This window comes from Pseudochaenichthys georgianus, chromosome 3, assembly GCF_902827115.2.
Source record: "Pseudochaenichthys georgianus chromosome 3, fPseGeo1.2, whole genome shotgun sequence".
Taxonomy (NCBI): domain Eukaryota; kingdom Metazoa; phylum Chordata; class Actinopteri; order Perciformes; family Channichthyidae; genus Pseudochaenichthys; species Pseudochaenichthys georgianus.
In genome coordinates, this window is record NC_047505.1 from 44407183 (window position 1) to 44422482 (window position 15300).

The 15300-nt window shown below is 40.7% G+C and overlaps 1 protein-coding gene across 2 annotated transcripts in view; it reads left to right on the plus strand.

The window, feature by feature from the left end:
* tln2a (talin 2a) overlaps positions 1-15300 on the plus strand; it is a 99829-nt gene that overhangs the window by 36753 nt on the left and 47776 nt on the right. For both annotated transcript variants that reach the window (XM_071207143.1, XM_071207144.1), the window contains exons 3-13: positions 4130-4308; positions 4914-5011; positions 5983-6112; positions 6489-6641; positions 7694-7836; positions 8154-8281; positions 8581-8644; positions 8735-8839; positions 11441-11596; positions 12914-13015; positions 13436-13512. In XM_071207143.1, coding sequence (XP_071063244.1) covers positions 4173-4308; positions 4914-5011; positions 5983-6112; positions 6489-6641; positions 7694-7836; positions 8154-8281; positions 8581-8644; positions 8735-8839; positions 11441-11596; positions 12914-13015; positions 13436-13512 — 1292 coding nt within the window. In that variant the 5' untranslated portion in view covers positions 4130-4172. The remainder of the gene's footprint in view (positions 1-4129; positions 4309-4913; positions 5012-5982; positions 6113-6488; positions 6642-7693; positions 7837-8153; positions 8282-8580; positions 8645-8734; positions 8840-11440; positions 11597-12913; positions 13016-13435; positions 13513-15300) is intronic.

Below are 15300 nucleotides of genomic sequence, written 5' to 3' on the forward strand. Positions count from 1 at the left end.
GTCGGTGTAAACGGTGACGTCATGACGCAGCAGCTCTGGGCGGTGTGAACAGAGCGGGAGCAGAAAAGGGAAACCGGAGCTGAACCAGAAAAGCTCCCGCTCGGAGCTAGAAAGGGAAAAGCGCTGGTGTGAAAGCCGCATCGTGTGACTGCGTTTGGTTGTGGTCCAATCCATATATCAACAGAAGCTCGAGACAGAGCCCAAAAGCAATAACTGTGACTAATAGGTTGGTTCAGAGCTCCTGTAGAAAATGTTTTGATTATTGATGCATCTCCCAAACAAATACTAGTAATACATTTACTCTTCCTATAGCTCCAACTACCTTTCTATTTTTACATTCACTTGTCCGTGCACAAATACACACACCTCTTTTTCTAATTAGTTGACATAATGTGGTTTGGCTCGGTCCAAGATACTATCTTAGTCTCCGATGTGCAGAGCCCGGGCTGTACGGTATATGAACTCGGTTGTGGTTTATTGTGCACACATGGAGCTAGCTGACCTGGATTTCTGCACAAGTTGGTCATAAAATGTGTTCTGATCTTCATCCAAGTCACAACAATAGACAAACACAGTCTTCTTAAACTAATACCACACAAACAATTATATGTTTTCATGTTTTTATTGAACACACCATGTAAACATTCACAGTGCATGTGAACCCCTAGGCTAAAGACTTCTTCAAGAGCTAATTGGAGTCAGGAGTCAGCCAACCTGGAGTCCAATCAATGAGACGAGATTGGAGGTGTTGGTTAAAGTTGCCCTGCCCTATAAAAAATACACACCAGTTTTGAATGTGCTATTCTTAAGAAGCATTACCAGATGTGAGCCATGCCTCGCACAGAAGAGCTCTCAGAAGACCTACCATTAAGAATTGTTGACTTGCCTAAAGCTGGAAAGGGTTCCAGAAGTATCTCTGAAAGCCTTGATGTTCATCAGTCCACGGTAAGACAAGTTGTCTATAAATGGAGAAAGTTCAGCACTGTTGCTGCTCTCCCTAGGAGTGGCCGTCCTGTAAAGATGAGTGCAAGAGCACAGTGCAGAATGCTCAATGAGGTGAAGAAGAATCCTTGAGTGTCAGCTAGAGACTTAAAGAAATCTCTGGCACATGCTAACATCTCTGTTGACGAATCTACGATACGTAAAACACTGAACAAGAATGGAGTTCATGGGAGGACACCACGGAGGAAGCCACTGCTGTCCAGAAAAAACATTGCTGCACGTTTGAAGTTTGCAAAAGAGCACCTGGATGTTCCAGCACTACTGGCAACATATTCTGTGGACAGATGAAACCAAAGTTGAGTTGTTTGGAAGGAACACACAACGCTATGTGTGGAGAATCCAAAGGGTCACATACTTTTTCTTGCAACTGTATGAGCTGAATTTGACCAAGTATGTTGGATTAGAATCCTTGGCTCGACCGTTACTAAAACAAAGTGCAACTAAAGCATAATGCAACAATCAGAACTGTATTATTGGTGTTACAAGGTTACAAGGTTGTGTCTTCCTGGTCGAATGTACTTATTGTAAGTCGCTTTGGATAAAAGCGTCAGCTAAATGCAATGTAATGTAATGTAATGTAATAATTATTGTAAGACCCAAAAGAAATGAAGAGCAAATGTTGATCTGCTATAGAGGAAGTTATATAGTCTTTATAAGCTGCATAACATATTTTTGTTTTCATATATTAGAACTATTTAAAAAATCGTGTTTCATGCTACAGCTAAATACTCAACTCTTTTTAAAAATCCTTAGATAGTCAGTCAACTTTATTGTCAATCTTTCAGTTTGTGTGTACAGACCATGGTAGAGACGGAGAGATCGAAATACTGTTTCCCAGAATCCCGAATACAAAAACAAATATATAAAAATATGTATAAAAGTATGTATACAGTTTAGATATAGATAGTGTTTAGTTGTAATCCTTCACCCACTAGCTTCCAGACACTGTGGAGGAGTGTCAACATTGTATGCCAGACAAACCTTCTCCCCTGTATGTGAACACATCTCACATAGGAACCAGATTCTGAACGTCTGGGTGAGGGTCAGAAGCCTCGGAGCAGATGAGGGGCCGTCTGTGTACTTCAGCCATGACCCTGACTGACCCCTCACCTTTGACCCCCACACACAGAGGGGCTTTGTGTTCCTGTTTCTCCCACACAGGAGGTGTTCTGTTAGGGAGCTCACTGCTTTCTTCTTCCTCTTGCATTTAATCGTTGTGAACCTCAGCTGTGCCAAATCGTATTATCCATATTTAAATCAATATCCCTTTTATTTGTTGGCCACTTGGGGGCAGTACATATCACCACCCTTTAATTAATGTGGTGAACTTCTTAGCAAATAATTGTTTAAACAGCACATCGAGCAGTTAAATACTGACTTAAACTTCAGAAGATGCAAAGCAGGAAATGGCTTTGCTGCCTCTGAACACACATCATCATCATCATCACATATACAGACTCTTTTCGATGTGTTTTTACACTCGGAAAGAAACGGTTTTGAGTAGTGTGATGTTTAAGAAGTGGTTTATTTCATCCTATATCTAAGGCCCGGCCACACGAGGATGAAAACGGCTAAAAGGATAGGATTAACGCAAACGCAATCGCAAAAAAGCTTCCGTCCACACGCAATAATTATCCGGATAGTGTCTGTCCACACGAGACCGCTCCGTTTAGCTCCAACCGCTGGAGAAGCTGCAGTACATATGCAGGAGCCTGTACGTGGCGCTGTAACTTCCTCCACAAAAGCAGCGAAGAACCATGGTTGTCATGGTTGCCCTTCTGTTTATTCTCCGCGGTGGGGGCCGAGGGAACCGGGCAGAGTTTTTCGCCAGTCAACGTGTATTAAAGTTTAAATCTTCCGGACAAAATTATAAAAGTGCCGGTCAAAGGTCTTGTTTGTTATTTATTGAGCTTTAAAACAAATGAATAACGACTCTATATAATATAATAATAAAATACACGGAGCCTCTCTTTTTCCTCCCTCTCTTCGGACCGCGCCAGTGTCTGTCTCATGCAGCAGCTGATCCAGTAATGAGTGACCCGGCCGACAGTAAAAATAAACATATTTATAACTAGTTTAGGTAGTTTGAGAGGTGTCTCCGTCCTGTCAGATTAGACTTCACTCGCGTTTATGTCCATATCGAGAGAAAGATAAATAATCTGAATTCAGTGTGCAGTTTACTTTGACGCGGGGTGAGCAGCAGAGGTGGGGAGAGGCGGGGCTATTGCCTCATCATCATTATCAGAAAATGATCATATAGGGCGTACACACGGAGCCGTTGGACCCCCCAGAGCGTTGCGTATGCCGTTCTATCCACCTTGGGACCCGTTATCGTTTCCGCAGTCGTTTAGTGCCGTATTCGGTCGTCCTCGTGTGGCCGAACGGTCTATATGACACTGAACAGTAACGTAAATTACCGTTTTCGTCCTCGTATGGCCGGGGCCTAATATAAACATGTATCCAGTGCAGAGCTGTTTCTCCAGTTCCAGTTGTTGCGAGTGGTTTTGTTGCTTTATTTGATCTTTTGAGTCTGTTCTTTGTCCCCAGAGACCAGATGGCTCGTTCTCAAAAAGTGATACATTTGTTGTCGGCTCTTTTGCTTTATGAAGCATAACAATGGCCTCACTGTGCACAAGTTAGCACTTTCCCCACATTCATAAAATGTCATCGTTTATGACGGTGTGAGGGAAATAATTATTTTATGTTTGTGTGTGTGAGTGTTAGCTTGTGTTGAGTTTGCATGCCTGACTTCAAGAAAGGGCAGATACGTGAAGAGATAAATGGCTTTAGTTAGAAAATATAAATAGCATGTTACCTATTTTATCAACCATAGCAGCGATGACAAAGTGGATTAATGTAACACTTAGTATATTCAATTTGAGCATCATAATTACCCCATTTGCAAGAGAAATGTGTATCAGACTGAGAGTAGTGTATTGTAGTGTAGTGTATGCTCCCTCTGTATAACAACAGGAAAGTCATTCTTCCCCAACATCTGGCTCGTTCTTCACAGTCGATGAGTTTCATCACTGTGCTCAAGTTTTGGACTTCCTTGATGAGTGCGATGCATTAAGCTCACCCTCTGCTCCTCTGTCCTTCCCCTCTCTGTCCTCCTCCTCTTGCACAGGTGTAGCTGCAGCCCCCCCCCCCCTCCCACACCGCCTGCCAAGATGGTGGTGCTGTCGCTGAAAATCTGCATTCGCCAGTGCAATGTGGTGAAGACGATGCAGTTTGAGCCATCCACAGCCATTTATGACGCCTGTAGGATCATCAGAGAGAGAGTCCCGGAGGCTCAGGCTGGACAGGGTGAGAATGATAAAAGGACTCTGAATGTGGGGTAAAAGGTAAAAAGACTATGAACTCAGTGTATCAACGAGAGTAAAACAAAATATGTTTGTTATTATTCACAGAACTGTGTACCTTGTGTATTTACAACATTTATCTTATTTTGCAGATTAGTACTTCAAATTGACAGTTTAGGGGATGGATGTCCTGGGGCTCACAAACTAAATAATCTAAATAGACTTGGAATAAACAACATTTTAGGAAAAGAATCTCATTCATAATAGTTACAACTTTTATACCTTTGTCTTCATGACCCTCAGATTCCACTCTTACCGGTCTTGGATAATATATAATATTGTCTAATGCTGGGATTAGACTATATGCTATTTTCGTCTGTGCGAACATATCATACATTCTTAACTTGACTTGAGCGAGATGCCACACTCGGCCCCCATCAATCACAGCTTGCCAACTTTCACTACTCGCGTAAAGTATACAAGTAGTGATCAGAATAGGTTGGCAGGGTCCAATATCACTGTTCCACCTGACGGCATTAGCATGTTAGCAGACTAGTTGAGAGAATGCAATGCTAATGCTAATTCGGTTGTTTCTCCTCACTGCTCCAGCTTCAGACTATGGCCTGTTTCTGTCTGATGAAGACCCCAGAAAAGGAATCTGGCTGGAGTCTGGAAGAACGCTCGATTACTACATGCTACGCAGTGGGGTAAATACAAACAAGCTGTTCGCCCAACACACACTCTGTTTATCTTCTTCACAGAAGGCGTATATACCGTACGCAGATATACAACTGCGAACAAGGAAAAGCACAATGTGATGATTTTTATTTAAATAAATCATAAACAAGCTTTATGATGGAAAAATAATATATACAGTGGAATTTAATTGATTTAAAGATATAGCATTTAAATGCCTAAAAGTCACTAATTCAATTTTTGTATTTGTATTGTTTCTACCATTAGCCTAAATATTTAAAAAAATATTCAAACCTAGAGAAATCCATGATTTATATCAAGGTAATGTTCCGTTTCATTTAGTCGCCTCTAATAATGTAGTATCCGTGTGCATTGAGTTTGCTGGATGAAGATGTCATAAATTAACTTTCATCCAGTTTTAAGGGTTTCTTTTCAACACTTTCGAGATCTCAGTGGCTTTACCAAAATACTTAAACCAGATCAGGAGAAACAAGCTGCACACATGATGAAATTGGATATAAAGCGAAAAGAGGGAGTGCTTCAAAGGAAGCTTTAAAGAGTGATTCTAAAGAAGATCAGCAGTAGATCCAGCGCCAGCCTCTGATCCCCGCTGCCAGACGCCTGGGTGACTCTGTGTGTCGTGTAGTGCTGCCTCTCTGTACATCTGTGGGGTTGCTTTTGCAGCTCTAAATGGGTTCTCCTCCTCAAATCCACCAAAGGCAACCCAGGTAGAAGGCATGACTGTGACCAATTATTCTGAACCAAATCTCTGCTCATTGTTGGGATTGGAAGGGAGCAGCAGGCTGTGATAGGCAGCCGTTAAATAAGGGTTTCTGGGCTATATTCTCCCCTCTCTACGTGCAACCTGGATGCATTTGATCATTTTCTCTGCGGGTACTTTCTCCGCCTCTTTCTCTCTTTCATTTAATTCATGCATTCCTCTCTCCTCTTTCTCTTCTCTCTGTCCTTTGTCTTTGAACAGGACATCCTGGAATACAAGAAGAAGCAGAGGCCCCAGAAAATCAAAATGTTGGACGGGGCCGTTAAAACCATCATGGTGGACGACTCCAAAACAGTGGGAGAGCTGCTTGTGACTATATGCAGTAGAATAGGTATATAGTTTCTTATTTTGGCCTTTTCCTGTTGCTTTTGAGCTCTGCTGTATGGGCAGCACATTTTGAGAACTGTTACTTAGTAAGCCTTTAAATTCAGTGTTAAAACAACATTTGAATCGAAGTGTTTTCCCAATCAAATCTGTTCAAAACATGCAGATAGTTCACTCTATCATTGCAAAATAAACAGAATGGGAATAAATTAAATGAACCATTTGTATTGGTTTGGTTAACGAGAGCTTTTGCAAATGTGAATGTAAACCACAGAGACAGTTGTTAAGCACTAAGAAAATAATCCTGTTAAATCAAACATGTATCCATCTGGGGGATATTGTGGGTGATTTTTATTTACATGTTTGTGTCTTTTTGATTACAGGAATCACAAACTATGAAGAATACTCTGTGATCCAGGAGACTGTGGAGGAGAAGAAGGAGGATGGGATGGGCACGCTGAAGAAAGACCGGACGCTGCTGCGAGACGAGAGAAAAATGGAGAAGCTGAAAGCCAAACTACACACAGACGACGACTGTGAGTTCCGTAGAGTGACCTTTGACCTGATGGTGTAGTTGAAGTCGGTAATTAAAGTGGTCGGCCTGCCCTGCTGGGTCATGGGTTTTTCTCCTCTTAACAAAATCATAATGCCCTTACACTTTTATTTCATTTCACAGTGGGTATTAAATAGCACATTTACAGCTTACTTTGATGTCTACCAACTTCTGTGGGAGCAGTACATTTAAATCTCTTGACCCCGAGGCTGCACAATGCGCTCAGCCCGACACTATCTTGTTCACCTCAATATATCCCGAATTCTGCCTTGAACTAAAGTAAACTTAAAGATACTTTTCCGTTCACTTGGCATTTCCGACAACAAGTTGAAAGAAAATGTTTCCTTTGGTCAACCTTCAGATATTTGTAGATGTTGACTGGAGCCAGTTAAGCGTAGTACGACAGTTCCACTCATTACACTCTATTTAGAAAGGCCTCACACGTCCGTACATATCATTACACAGTTCAGTGTACACTTTTGGAACCGCTTTGACTTTTATTAGAACTGGACGTCAGGGAAAACTCAGGCGCAAAGCCAAGAGAGAGTAGGAAAAAATCATGGAGGACTAATGGAAATGTTTTGGAGATGACGGTCATGTAATTAACATCAGTTGTTCTCAACCCTGGGGGTCGCAAGATAATCTCTGGGGGTCGCCAGATGGTTGTAGAGAAAAAAATTAAATGATGTCATAAATAAACATGAACAGATTTTTCACTGGGGAATGGCTGTAACATTACATTGCATCATCAGGGATTGAATTAGCCTTAGAAATAGATTTAATTTGTGAGAGTCAAAGGGTGGAAGCACATGCGTTTCTGAAGGGGGGCGGTCAAGGTCACAGTTTGGACAATTCCCTGATTCTTTTTGGAGACACTACGAAGATACATTGTGTACTTCTTATTGCTTATATCCTTGTCTTTCTCCTTAACTGCACAGTTTGGATCATTGTAACAACACAACCTTGAACGGATGCAGTATGCATATCTAGATGTATTTATTAACTGATTCCTGTGCTGTGTTTGTGTGTTGTCAGTGAACTGGCTGGACCACAGCAGGACGTTCAGAGAGCAAGGCGTGGACGAGAACGAGACTCTTCTGCTCAGACGCAAGTTCTTCTACTCGGACCAGAACGTGGACTCCAGAGATCCTGTCCAACTCAATCTGCTTTACGTTCAGGTTTGACCCTCAAACTTTTTGTTCCATCTCATATTTACCACACTTAATTAGTATAACTACAAACCAGAGGATATACACTGATATCTATTTTCTTCATTTTCACCTAATGTTGACAAAAGGCTTCCGAAAATGTGCCATGATATAACGTTTGAATACCTTTTTAATGAAATTAGTGATTCTTACAAACCTTTTATATAGTCTTAATATAATTAACTTCAGTACGGATACTTTATCCATAGGTATAATTGAATACCTTCTCAAATGTTTTTGATTTTTACCTTTACCCCAAATAATGAAAGGTTTGGTTTGTCTTTCAGGCTCGAGATGACATCCTTAACGGTTCTCACCCCGTATCGTTTGACAAGGCCTGCCAGTTCGCAGGCATTCAGGCCCAGATCCAGTTTGGACCTCACATAGAGCATAAACACAAGCCTGGATTCTTAGAGTGAGTCTTTCATTGTTCTCTGTGTTGTAAATTAAGCCCATATTGAGTAGTTGTAAATAAGCTTTTTTTACTCCAGATTATTTGCCAAATATGAGGTGTAGAACTCGTTTGGGTCAGAAAACTGACTTAACGTGAACAAGTTCAATCTTTCATGGAGGCATAGAAACATTTTGTTTTCCTTTTACAAATCCAGGTTTGTTGTTCGGAGAATTGATTGTTCTGAGTTTTAGGGCAGTAGCAGAATTTTTTTTTCCATATCTTTTGTACAAACTTCAGCTTCTCTGTTTCCATGTTCTTAGCCTGAAGGAGTTCCTACCCAAAGAATACATCAAGCAGAAAGGATCTGAGAAGAAAATATTCCAAGTTAGTTTCCTTTTTAGAAAATGGTTGTTTTACGTTAACACATTTGACAATCAAGCAGTAGTTTAAATACATGTATGCTCCAACCTGCAGGATCACAAGGACTGTGGAGAAATTACAGAAATTGAAACAAAAGTGAAATATGTCAAACTGGCGCGGTCTCTGCGGACATATGGCGTCTCCTTCTTCCTGGTCAAAGTAAGTCTTTATTTTATTATTTATTTTTGGTGAATTCACAAAAATATACAATTTTTAATGAGGTATCCCCGCACCATTGTATTCCACAAAAAGATCATCTGCTTTCGAGAAAATGAGAAAAACTTAGCCTGCAGTTATTTTCTCCTGTTTTTAAAATAGATTTGTTTTTAAAGTGGACGCAGATTTTATGAACTGGTGGAAATATAGCAAGAGCCTTTTATCTCCCGAGTGTGAAATACGCTCTTTGAGCTTGGTGTGAAAAGGTTAAAGAGTTTGAGGGCAGGTCTCAGCTGGTGGGGACATTTTCTGTGTCTACCTGAACTTTGAAAATGTCTTCTGAACCAAGAGGGAAATAATTAGGGCCGGAAAAAACTGCCAATGAGGTTAGCAATAATCACTCATTGCTAATTAACATTTTTCTTTCGTTATTTATAATAATCTTTAAATAGCGATTATATTTTTCTTTATAAAAAATAAAATTGGGGTGGGGAAATGACGCATACATACAGCTTTCTATTGTTTTTAAATTGGGTTGAACAGTACAGCCTTTTTTCACGCAACTATTCTTACAGAAAAAATCATTAATTTCCACCCATTATATCTGTAAATGTAAAAAAAATAAGACAAAAAAATGCATATGAATGAACCTTTGGCTTTTTGCATGCCATACATTGACCATCATCTCTCTCCTCTCTTAACACACACACACACACACACACACACACACACACACACACACACACACACACACACACACACACACACACACACACACACACACACACACACACACACACACACACACACACACACACACACACACACACACACACACACACACACACACACAGCACCTTTACTGCATGGACGTCAGTGTGTTCCTGGAAGTAAACCAAATGCTGTCAGTGCAGCCTAGTGTGCCACTGATGATAGTATTTTGTGGGAGAAGTGGAGTGAATAAGGGAGACTAGGAGACATCGCACCGGCAAACCAAGTCGAGCTGCCATCGTGCTGCCAGCAATCGGCGGATTTGTTTTGCCTCATGTTATTTGTCACCAAGAGGAAATCCAGCATAAAGCCTTGGGAAACCTCCCTGTCTGCATTGATCGTCTGACATCTCTGTCCAATTGTCACCTCTTCTGGCTTCATTGCTGAGGTTTTTTTTGTTGAAAATGACATCCTTTCTGGTAATTGCTTAGGAAAAAAAGTCACTTACTCTGCCAGACAGTTCCTAGCTTTTAATCAGTATCTTTTGGCAGCAGTGGATAAGGGTAGAGATGAAGTATAGAAATAACACAAACTCTATTAGGTTGTTAGCTCGCCTCATAGCTCACACATTCCACAGTCCTCCGAGACCACATTTTTGTATTCCTTTTAAGCGTAAAAACACACAAATCTTCAACCTCCTGGCCTCAGATCTGTGTTCCCCTTGATCAGTTCGAGATCTTATCTGCTCACTTTTGTCGTTTCCATCGTCCTCGAGTGTGATTCAATGGGGCAGAAACATCTTAAAAATAACCCTGGAAAAAATGCAGTCCATAGTCGCTAACCCATAACCCCTGGAGGCCCCGAGGGGTTTTACAGGCGCTCCATGATTTTTACACAACTCACCTCTCTGCCCTCACGTCACACCCCATCACAGTCTGTCCATCTGCTCACACACTGCAGCTCCTGGAGAAACACTTTCTCTGTCCATGAAGGGAAAGGAGAAGAAGTCAGCTGTTCCGTCAGCTCACAGAGCGACTGGAGTATGACATTAGAGGCTTAGTGAATGCAGGGGAGGTTGAGAGTTTCTGACATGATTAAGACATGATTAAGACTTACGCTATAATTACTAACAGGGAAAAATGTGTTTTGTTTCTTTAACTGGTTAGACGGATGAATACCCATCTTGGCGTGTGACAGCAAAATAAAAGTTGAAGCGGCTAGGCCTTTGAATTTGAAGTATGTTGCTTGGAGTGTTAATCTGTCTTTATTCAAGTAATGCCCTTATCAAACCCGTTTAAATTCAAATGAAAGATGGAATGAATAGTTCTCTCAAGTAAAGAAAAAAATGACATTTGTTTTTGTATCATGAGGTTTGGTGTCTTGTTGGTTTAGTCATTCTCATGTCATTAATACAATGTGATCCTATGAGAGATGACACAAATGACCTGAAATCTAAAAATCTTAAATGAAGCAAAATTAATGTTTTTTTTGTCAAGTTAACTTATCATGTGAAGCCATTTGCAGCAGTGATAAAACATTAAACACACTTGTTTAAAGGGGCCATGTGAACATAGAGCAAAGAGGGCAGATCACTTCCAACAGACAGGAAAAAGCAGCTCACGTATTTACTAGTCTACATAGTGCTTTGTTAAACTCATCCATTACACATCTCAGACCGCTATGTTAAAAATCTGTGACTGAAAATAAAAACCCCCATAGCCTAGTAATGACAAGATTGTCTAATAAACTAGCTGCATCCTGAAGAAGATACATATTTCTAAGCAAAGCAGAAAGTAGGTTGACATATTTCTCAATGAGCCATCACCTGATTATATATGTGCATCCAACAGTGGTTGCAACATAATGTAACTGTGACACATTTTTGTTTTTCAGGAAAAGATGAAGAGTAAGAACAAGCTGGTGCCGCGGCTCCTGGGTATCACCAAAGAGTCTGTGATGAGAGTGGAGGAGAAGACCAAAGACGTGGTTCAGGAGTGGCCCCTCACCACGGTGAAGAGGTGGGCTGCGTCGCCCAAGAGCTTCACCCTGGTAAGACACACGTACTGCAAAAACACATCTGACTGGACACTGATCTGGCTTTTAATCAGTGTCTTTCAGCACCAGAGGATAAGGGTAGAGATGAAGAATAGAACAAACCACACACTCTATTACGTTGTTAGCTCACCTCATCAAATAGTCATTTGCAGTAGCTCACACATTCCACAGTCCTGCTAGACCACACTGTACCTCAACCTTTATTCATTTTAAGCTTAACAACTGACCCAAGTCTTCAACCTCCTGGCCTCCGATCTGTGTTCCCCTTGATCAGTTCTACATCTGGGTTTTCTTCCGAAGTTTTTCCTTGTACGATGTGAGGGTCTAAGGACAGAGGGTGTCGTATTGTCATACTGATATTCTGTACACACTGTGAAGACCACTGAGACAAATGTAACATTTGTGATATTGGGCTATATAAATAAACATTGATTAATTGATTGACATCTTATCTGCTCACTTTTGTCGTTTCCATCGTCCTCGAGTGTGATTCAATGGGGCAGAAACATCTTAAAAATAACCCTGGAAAAATAGCATTCCATAGTCGCTAACCCATAACCCCTGGAGGCCCCGAGGGCTTTTACAGGCCCTCCAGGATTTTTAGTTTTTTACTGATCTATATAATTTTCCACCATTAGTTGGTACAGCCGGCTTTGTTCTTTCAGCCTATGTAACCTTGTGTTCGTTCTGTCCACACTCGTAGACAGTAATTGAACACAGTCCTTTGTCTTCCCTGTCAATATCTCTCCTTTGTGTCGGCACTCTTAGTCAATGAGCAACTTGGATTTAATCGTTCAGATCTGGTCGATGCTCTGTCTTTATTAAATTAACATGCTTTCTCTTTCTTCCTGTTAATTCATTAGAGTGTCTTTCGGTTTAGGCTCTGTGCTCTTGTTACAGTTGGATTCAAAATTGATTTGATTTGTCGTTCACTCGTTTAAGGAGCCATAGATTTCAGCCCATTGTAAATGGGATAGAAACACCCTGCAACCCCATTGGATATACTGTATGTATATTGTGCCCATGTGAGGTGTTACAGAGCTTTACTCAAAAAGTATTCCGGATTCATTTCATTCTGCTCGGATCCTAGATAAAATCTGCTCCAACATGCTTTTTGGATTTATCCTACTCTCTGTATGTTGCAGCGGTTTCATGTCCAACACAATATGTAGTACTTACAGTATCTGACACTAGCTGGCTACACATTAATCCACGCAATAAATCCTCATATTCTATACATAAGCACTGCATCGGTTACTTTCTTTACTTGCCAATGAAAATGCATGTTTAAGATTTGACTTGTGTTTGTAGGACTTTGGGGAATACCAGGAAAGCTATTACTCAGTGCAGACCACTGAAGGGGAACAGATCTCTCAGCTCATTGCCGGTTACATCGACATCATCCTTAAAAAGGTGAGACATTCATCTCTGGAGACCCCGATGAATCATAATGGCTCGATAAAGTCTCATATCTGTTGATATGCTCAGGCTGCTGTGTTACACAGCTGTTTTTAAATAAAAACAAGTACAAGACAGCTTTCCTGCAAGAGTTTTTGATCCGTCTTTTTTACTGCAGTTAAGAAAGTTTCACACTGTTTAGCTTTCGCCTGGTTGGCATTTTAGTTTAAATCACCTTAATCTGTGGAATAAAACCCTTCAAATAGAATGAACTATGTGTCAAATGGAGATCAATTTCAATCATGTGGTGAATTTGGGCCCAGGTTGTTTTTATAGCACAGTCAATGTAACATGTAGGTTCCCTCAGGGTTGTTGTTTGAAATCCTTGCACTTGTTTTGAAACTAATATTTGCTGTATTTTTCTCTCTGCTGCAGAAGCAAAGCAAGGACCGCTTTGGCTTAGAAGGCGATGAGGAGTCGACCATGCTTGAGGAATCCGTCTCCCCGAAAAAGTGAGTAAATATGTTAAGTGTTTTGACCTCTAAGGCTTGAAAGCAGCATGGCTCAGTGGACACGAGTCTTTGACTCAACGACTGAAAATATGGCAAACATTTGGGTTTTTTCAAAGAAATATCTGTAATATATCATTTTGTCCAATGTTTCGGTTTTTGACATCGACAATACATATTCCTGTCAACGCTTAACTGTGCTCTGTGTTTAGTGCTAATTAGCAAATGTCAGCATGCTAATATGATGAATATTATAATCTGCCTTTAAGCGGTGTCATTGTAAGCATGTTAGCATCCATACGCTAACATTGAGCTCCAAGCAGCACTGCCTTTAAAGTTTTTGGAGAAAGTTCTTTAATTATAGTAAATAAATAAATAAAAAAGCTGTAGAAAACAAGATACACACATAGTGTGAATGTGAATAAAACTACGGCACGAAATACTTGCAGTGGTTTGGGATAATCCTTCGACAATCCTGCATTACATTGTTGTTACAGTGCAGTGGAGGTATGATGATGGTTTGTGCTCAACAGCTTCACACAAAGTTATTGCATATTATTCCATCAAAAAAAGCAATATCAGTCAGGGTCCCTTTTCAATTTCCTTTTCACCACCTTCCTCGACCGCAGATCACACATCCATCTTCCAGAAGCTCATTTCACCGCACGAACAACTCCTCAGCTGGACTTTATCCTGAGAGATAATAATTATATGAGGACATTTTGCTGCACTGGAAAAGCAAAGGCCCTCTCTGAACATTTCCTGATTCGATGTGTATTAGCTCATTTATCCACAGTGGGCTCTCTGAAGCCCTTTTCATGTCTCGCCCCCCAATTGATAGCTTATTGCTTTCCTGCTTTAAACTGAGATCTTCTGCTGGAATCGTTATTGTGTTTTTTTCTTGTTATCTGTGCTTGCGCGCAGGGCCGAAGGCAAAAGTCTTTAATACTGCAAACACATAGCAAGTGTTACACTGGAAGGCCTTATCTGAGGAAAATCAAAACGAAGCTCTGTCTTCCAGAAGGATACGGTGGGAAGACTCTACAATGTCGCTCTGCTTTGTGTTAGTGGCCCACTATCAGGAGGCGAACACAGCCAAATGCTCGGTGGTAAAAATCCCTCCCATTGGATTTAGCTTTTAATCTTCAGTTCTGAACGTCTGTATGAGAGAAAATCTAACGTTTTTCGGGCTGTACAGGCTCCGTTTCCATGGCCATGTAAAGCCTAGAAACAAAATGGTGTTCTCTATACATTGAATTGTGCTTTGCTATCTGTGACATGAAGCTAATGTGGTTCCTATTACTTTCCTTTTGCGGGACTAGTTTATCTGCTGTTAGTTATTCTTATGGTTTGTTTTAGCTACTGCCTTGTCTATATATGGTAACATGACAGAATTACTAACATGTTGTATTTTGAATACATTTAATCTTGCTACATCCAAACAGCCATTTTTGTTCCTACTTTTTCACTTCATTTCACGTTTTCATCCTCATGCAGCACTGTGATTGGAACAACTTTTTGTAAAACTGTCAGACCAGTGATTTGTGGAGAGGATAATGACTAATCATCACTCCCACTGATTGATTCGTCACCTCACTCCCTTTGGTGATAAATGCCTATATGAAAAACATGCTTTGAAAGTGCTCATTCTCGGATCCCTGTTACTCTACACACACTCAAATATGATTCTCCCAGCTTGAGTTCAACTTTAATGAAGGTGTGATTTAAATATAAATCATTATGATTACTTGTAACTTGACAGATTTGCCCTCTTTAAGAAAACTTTGGATA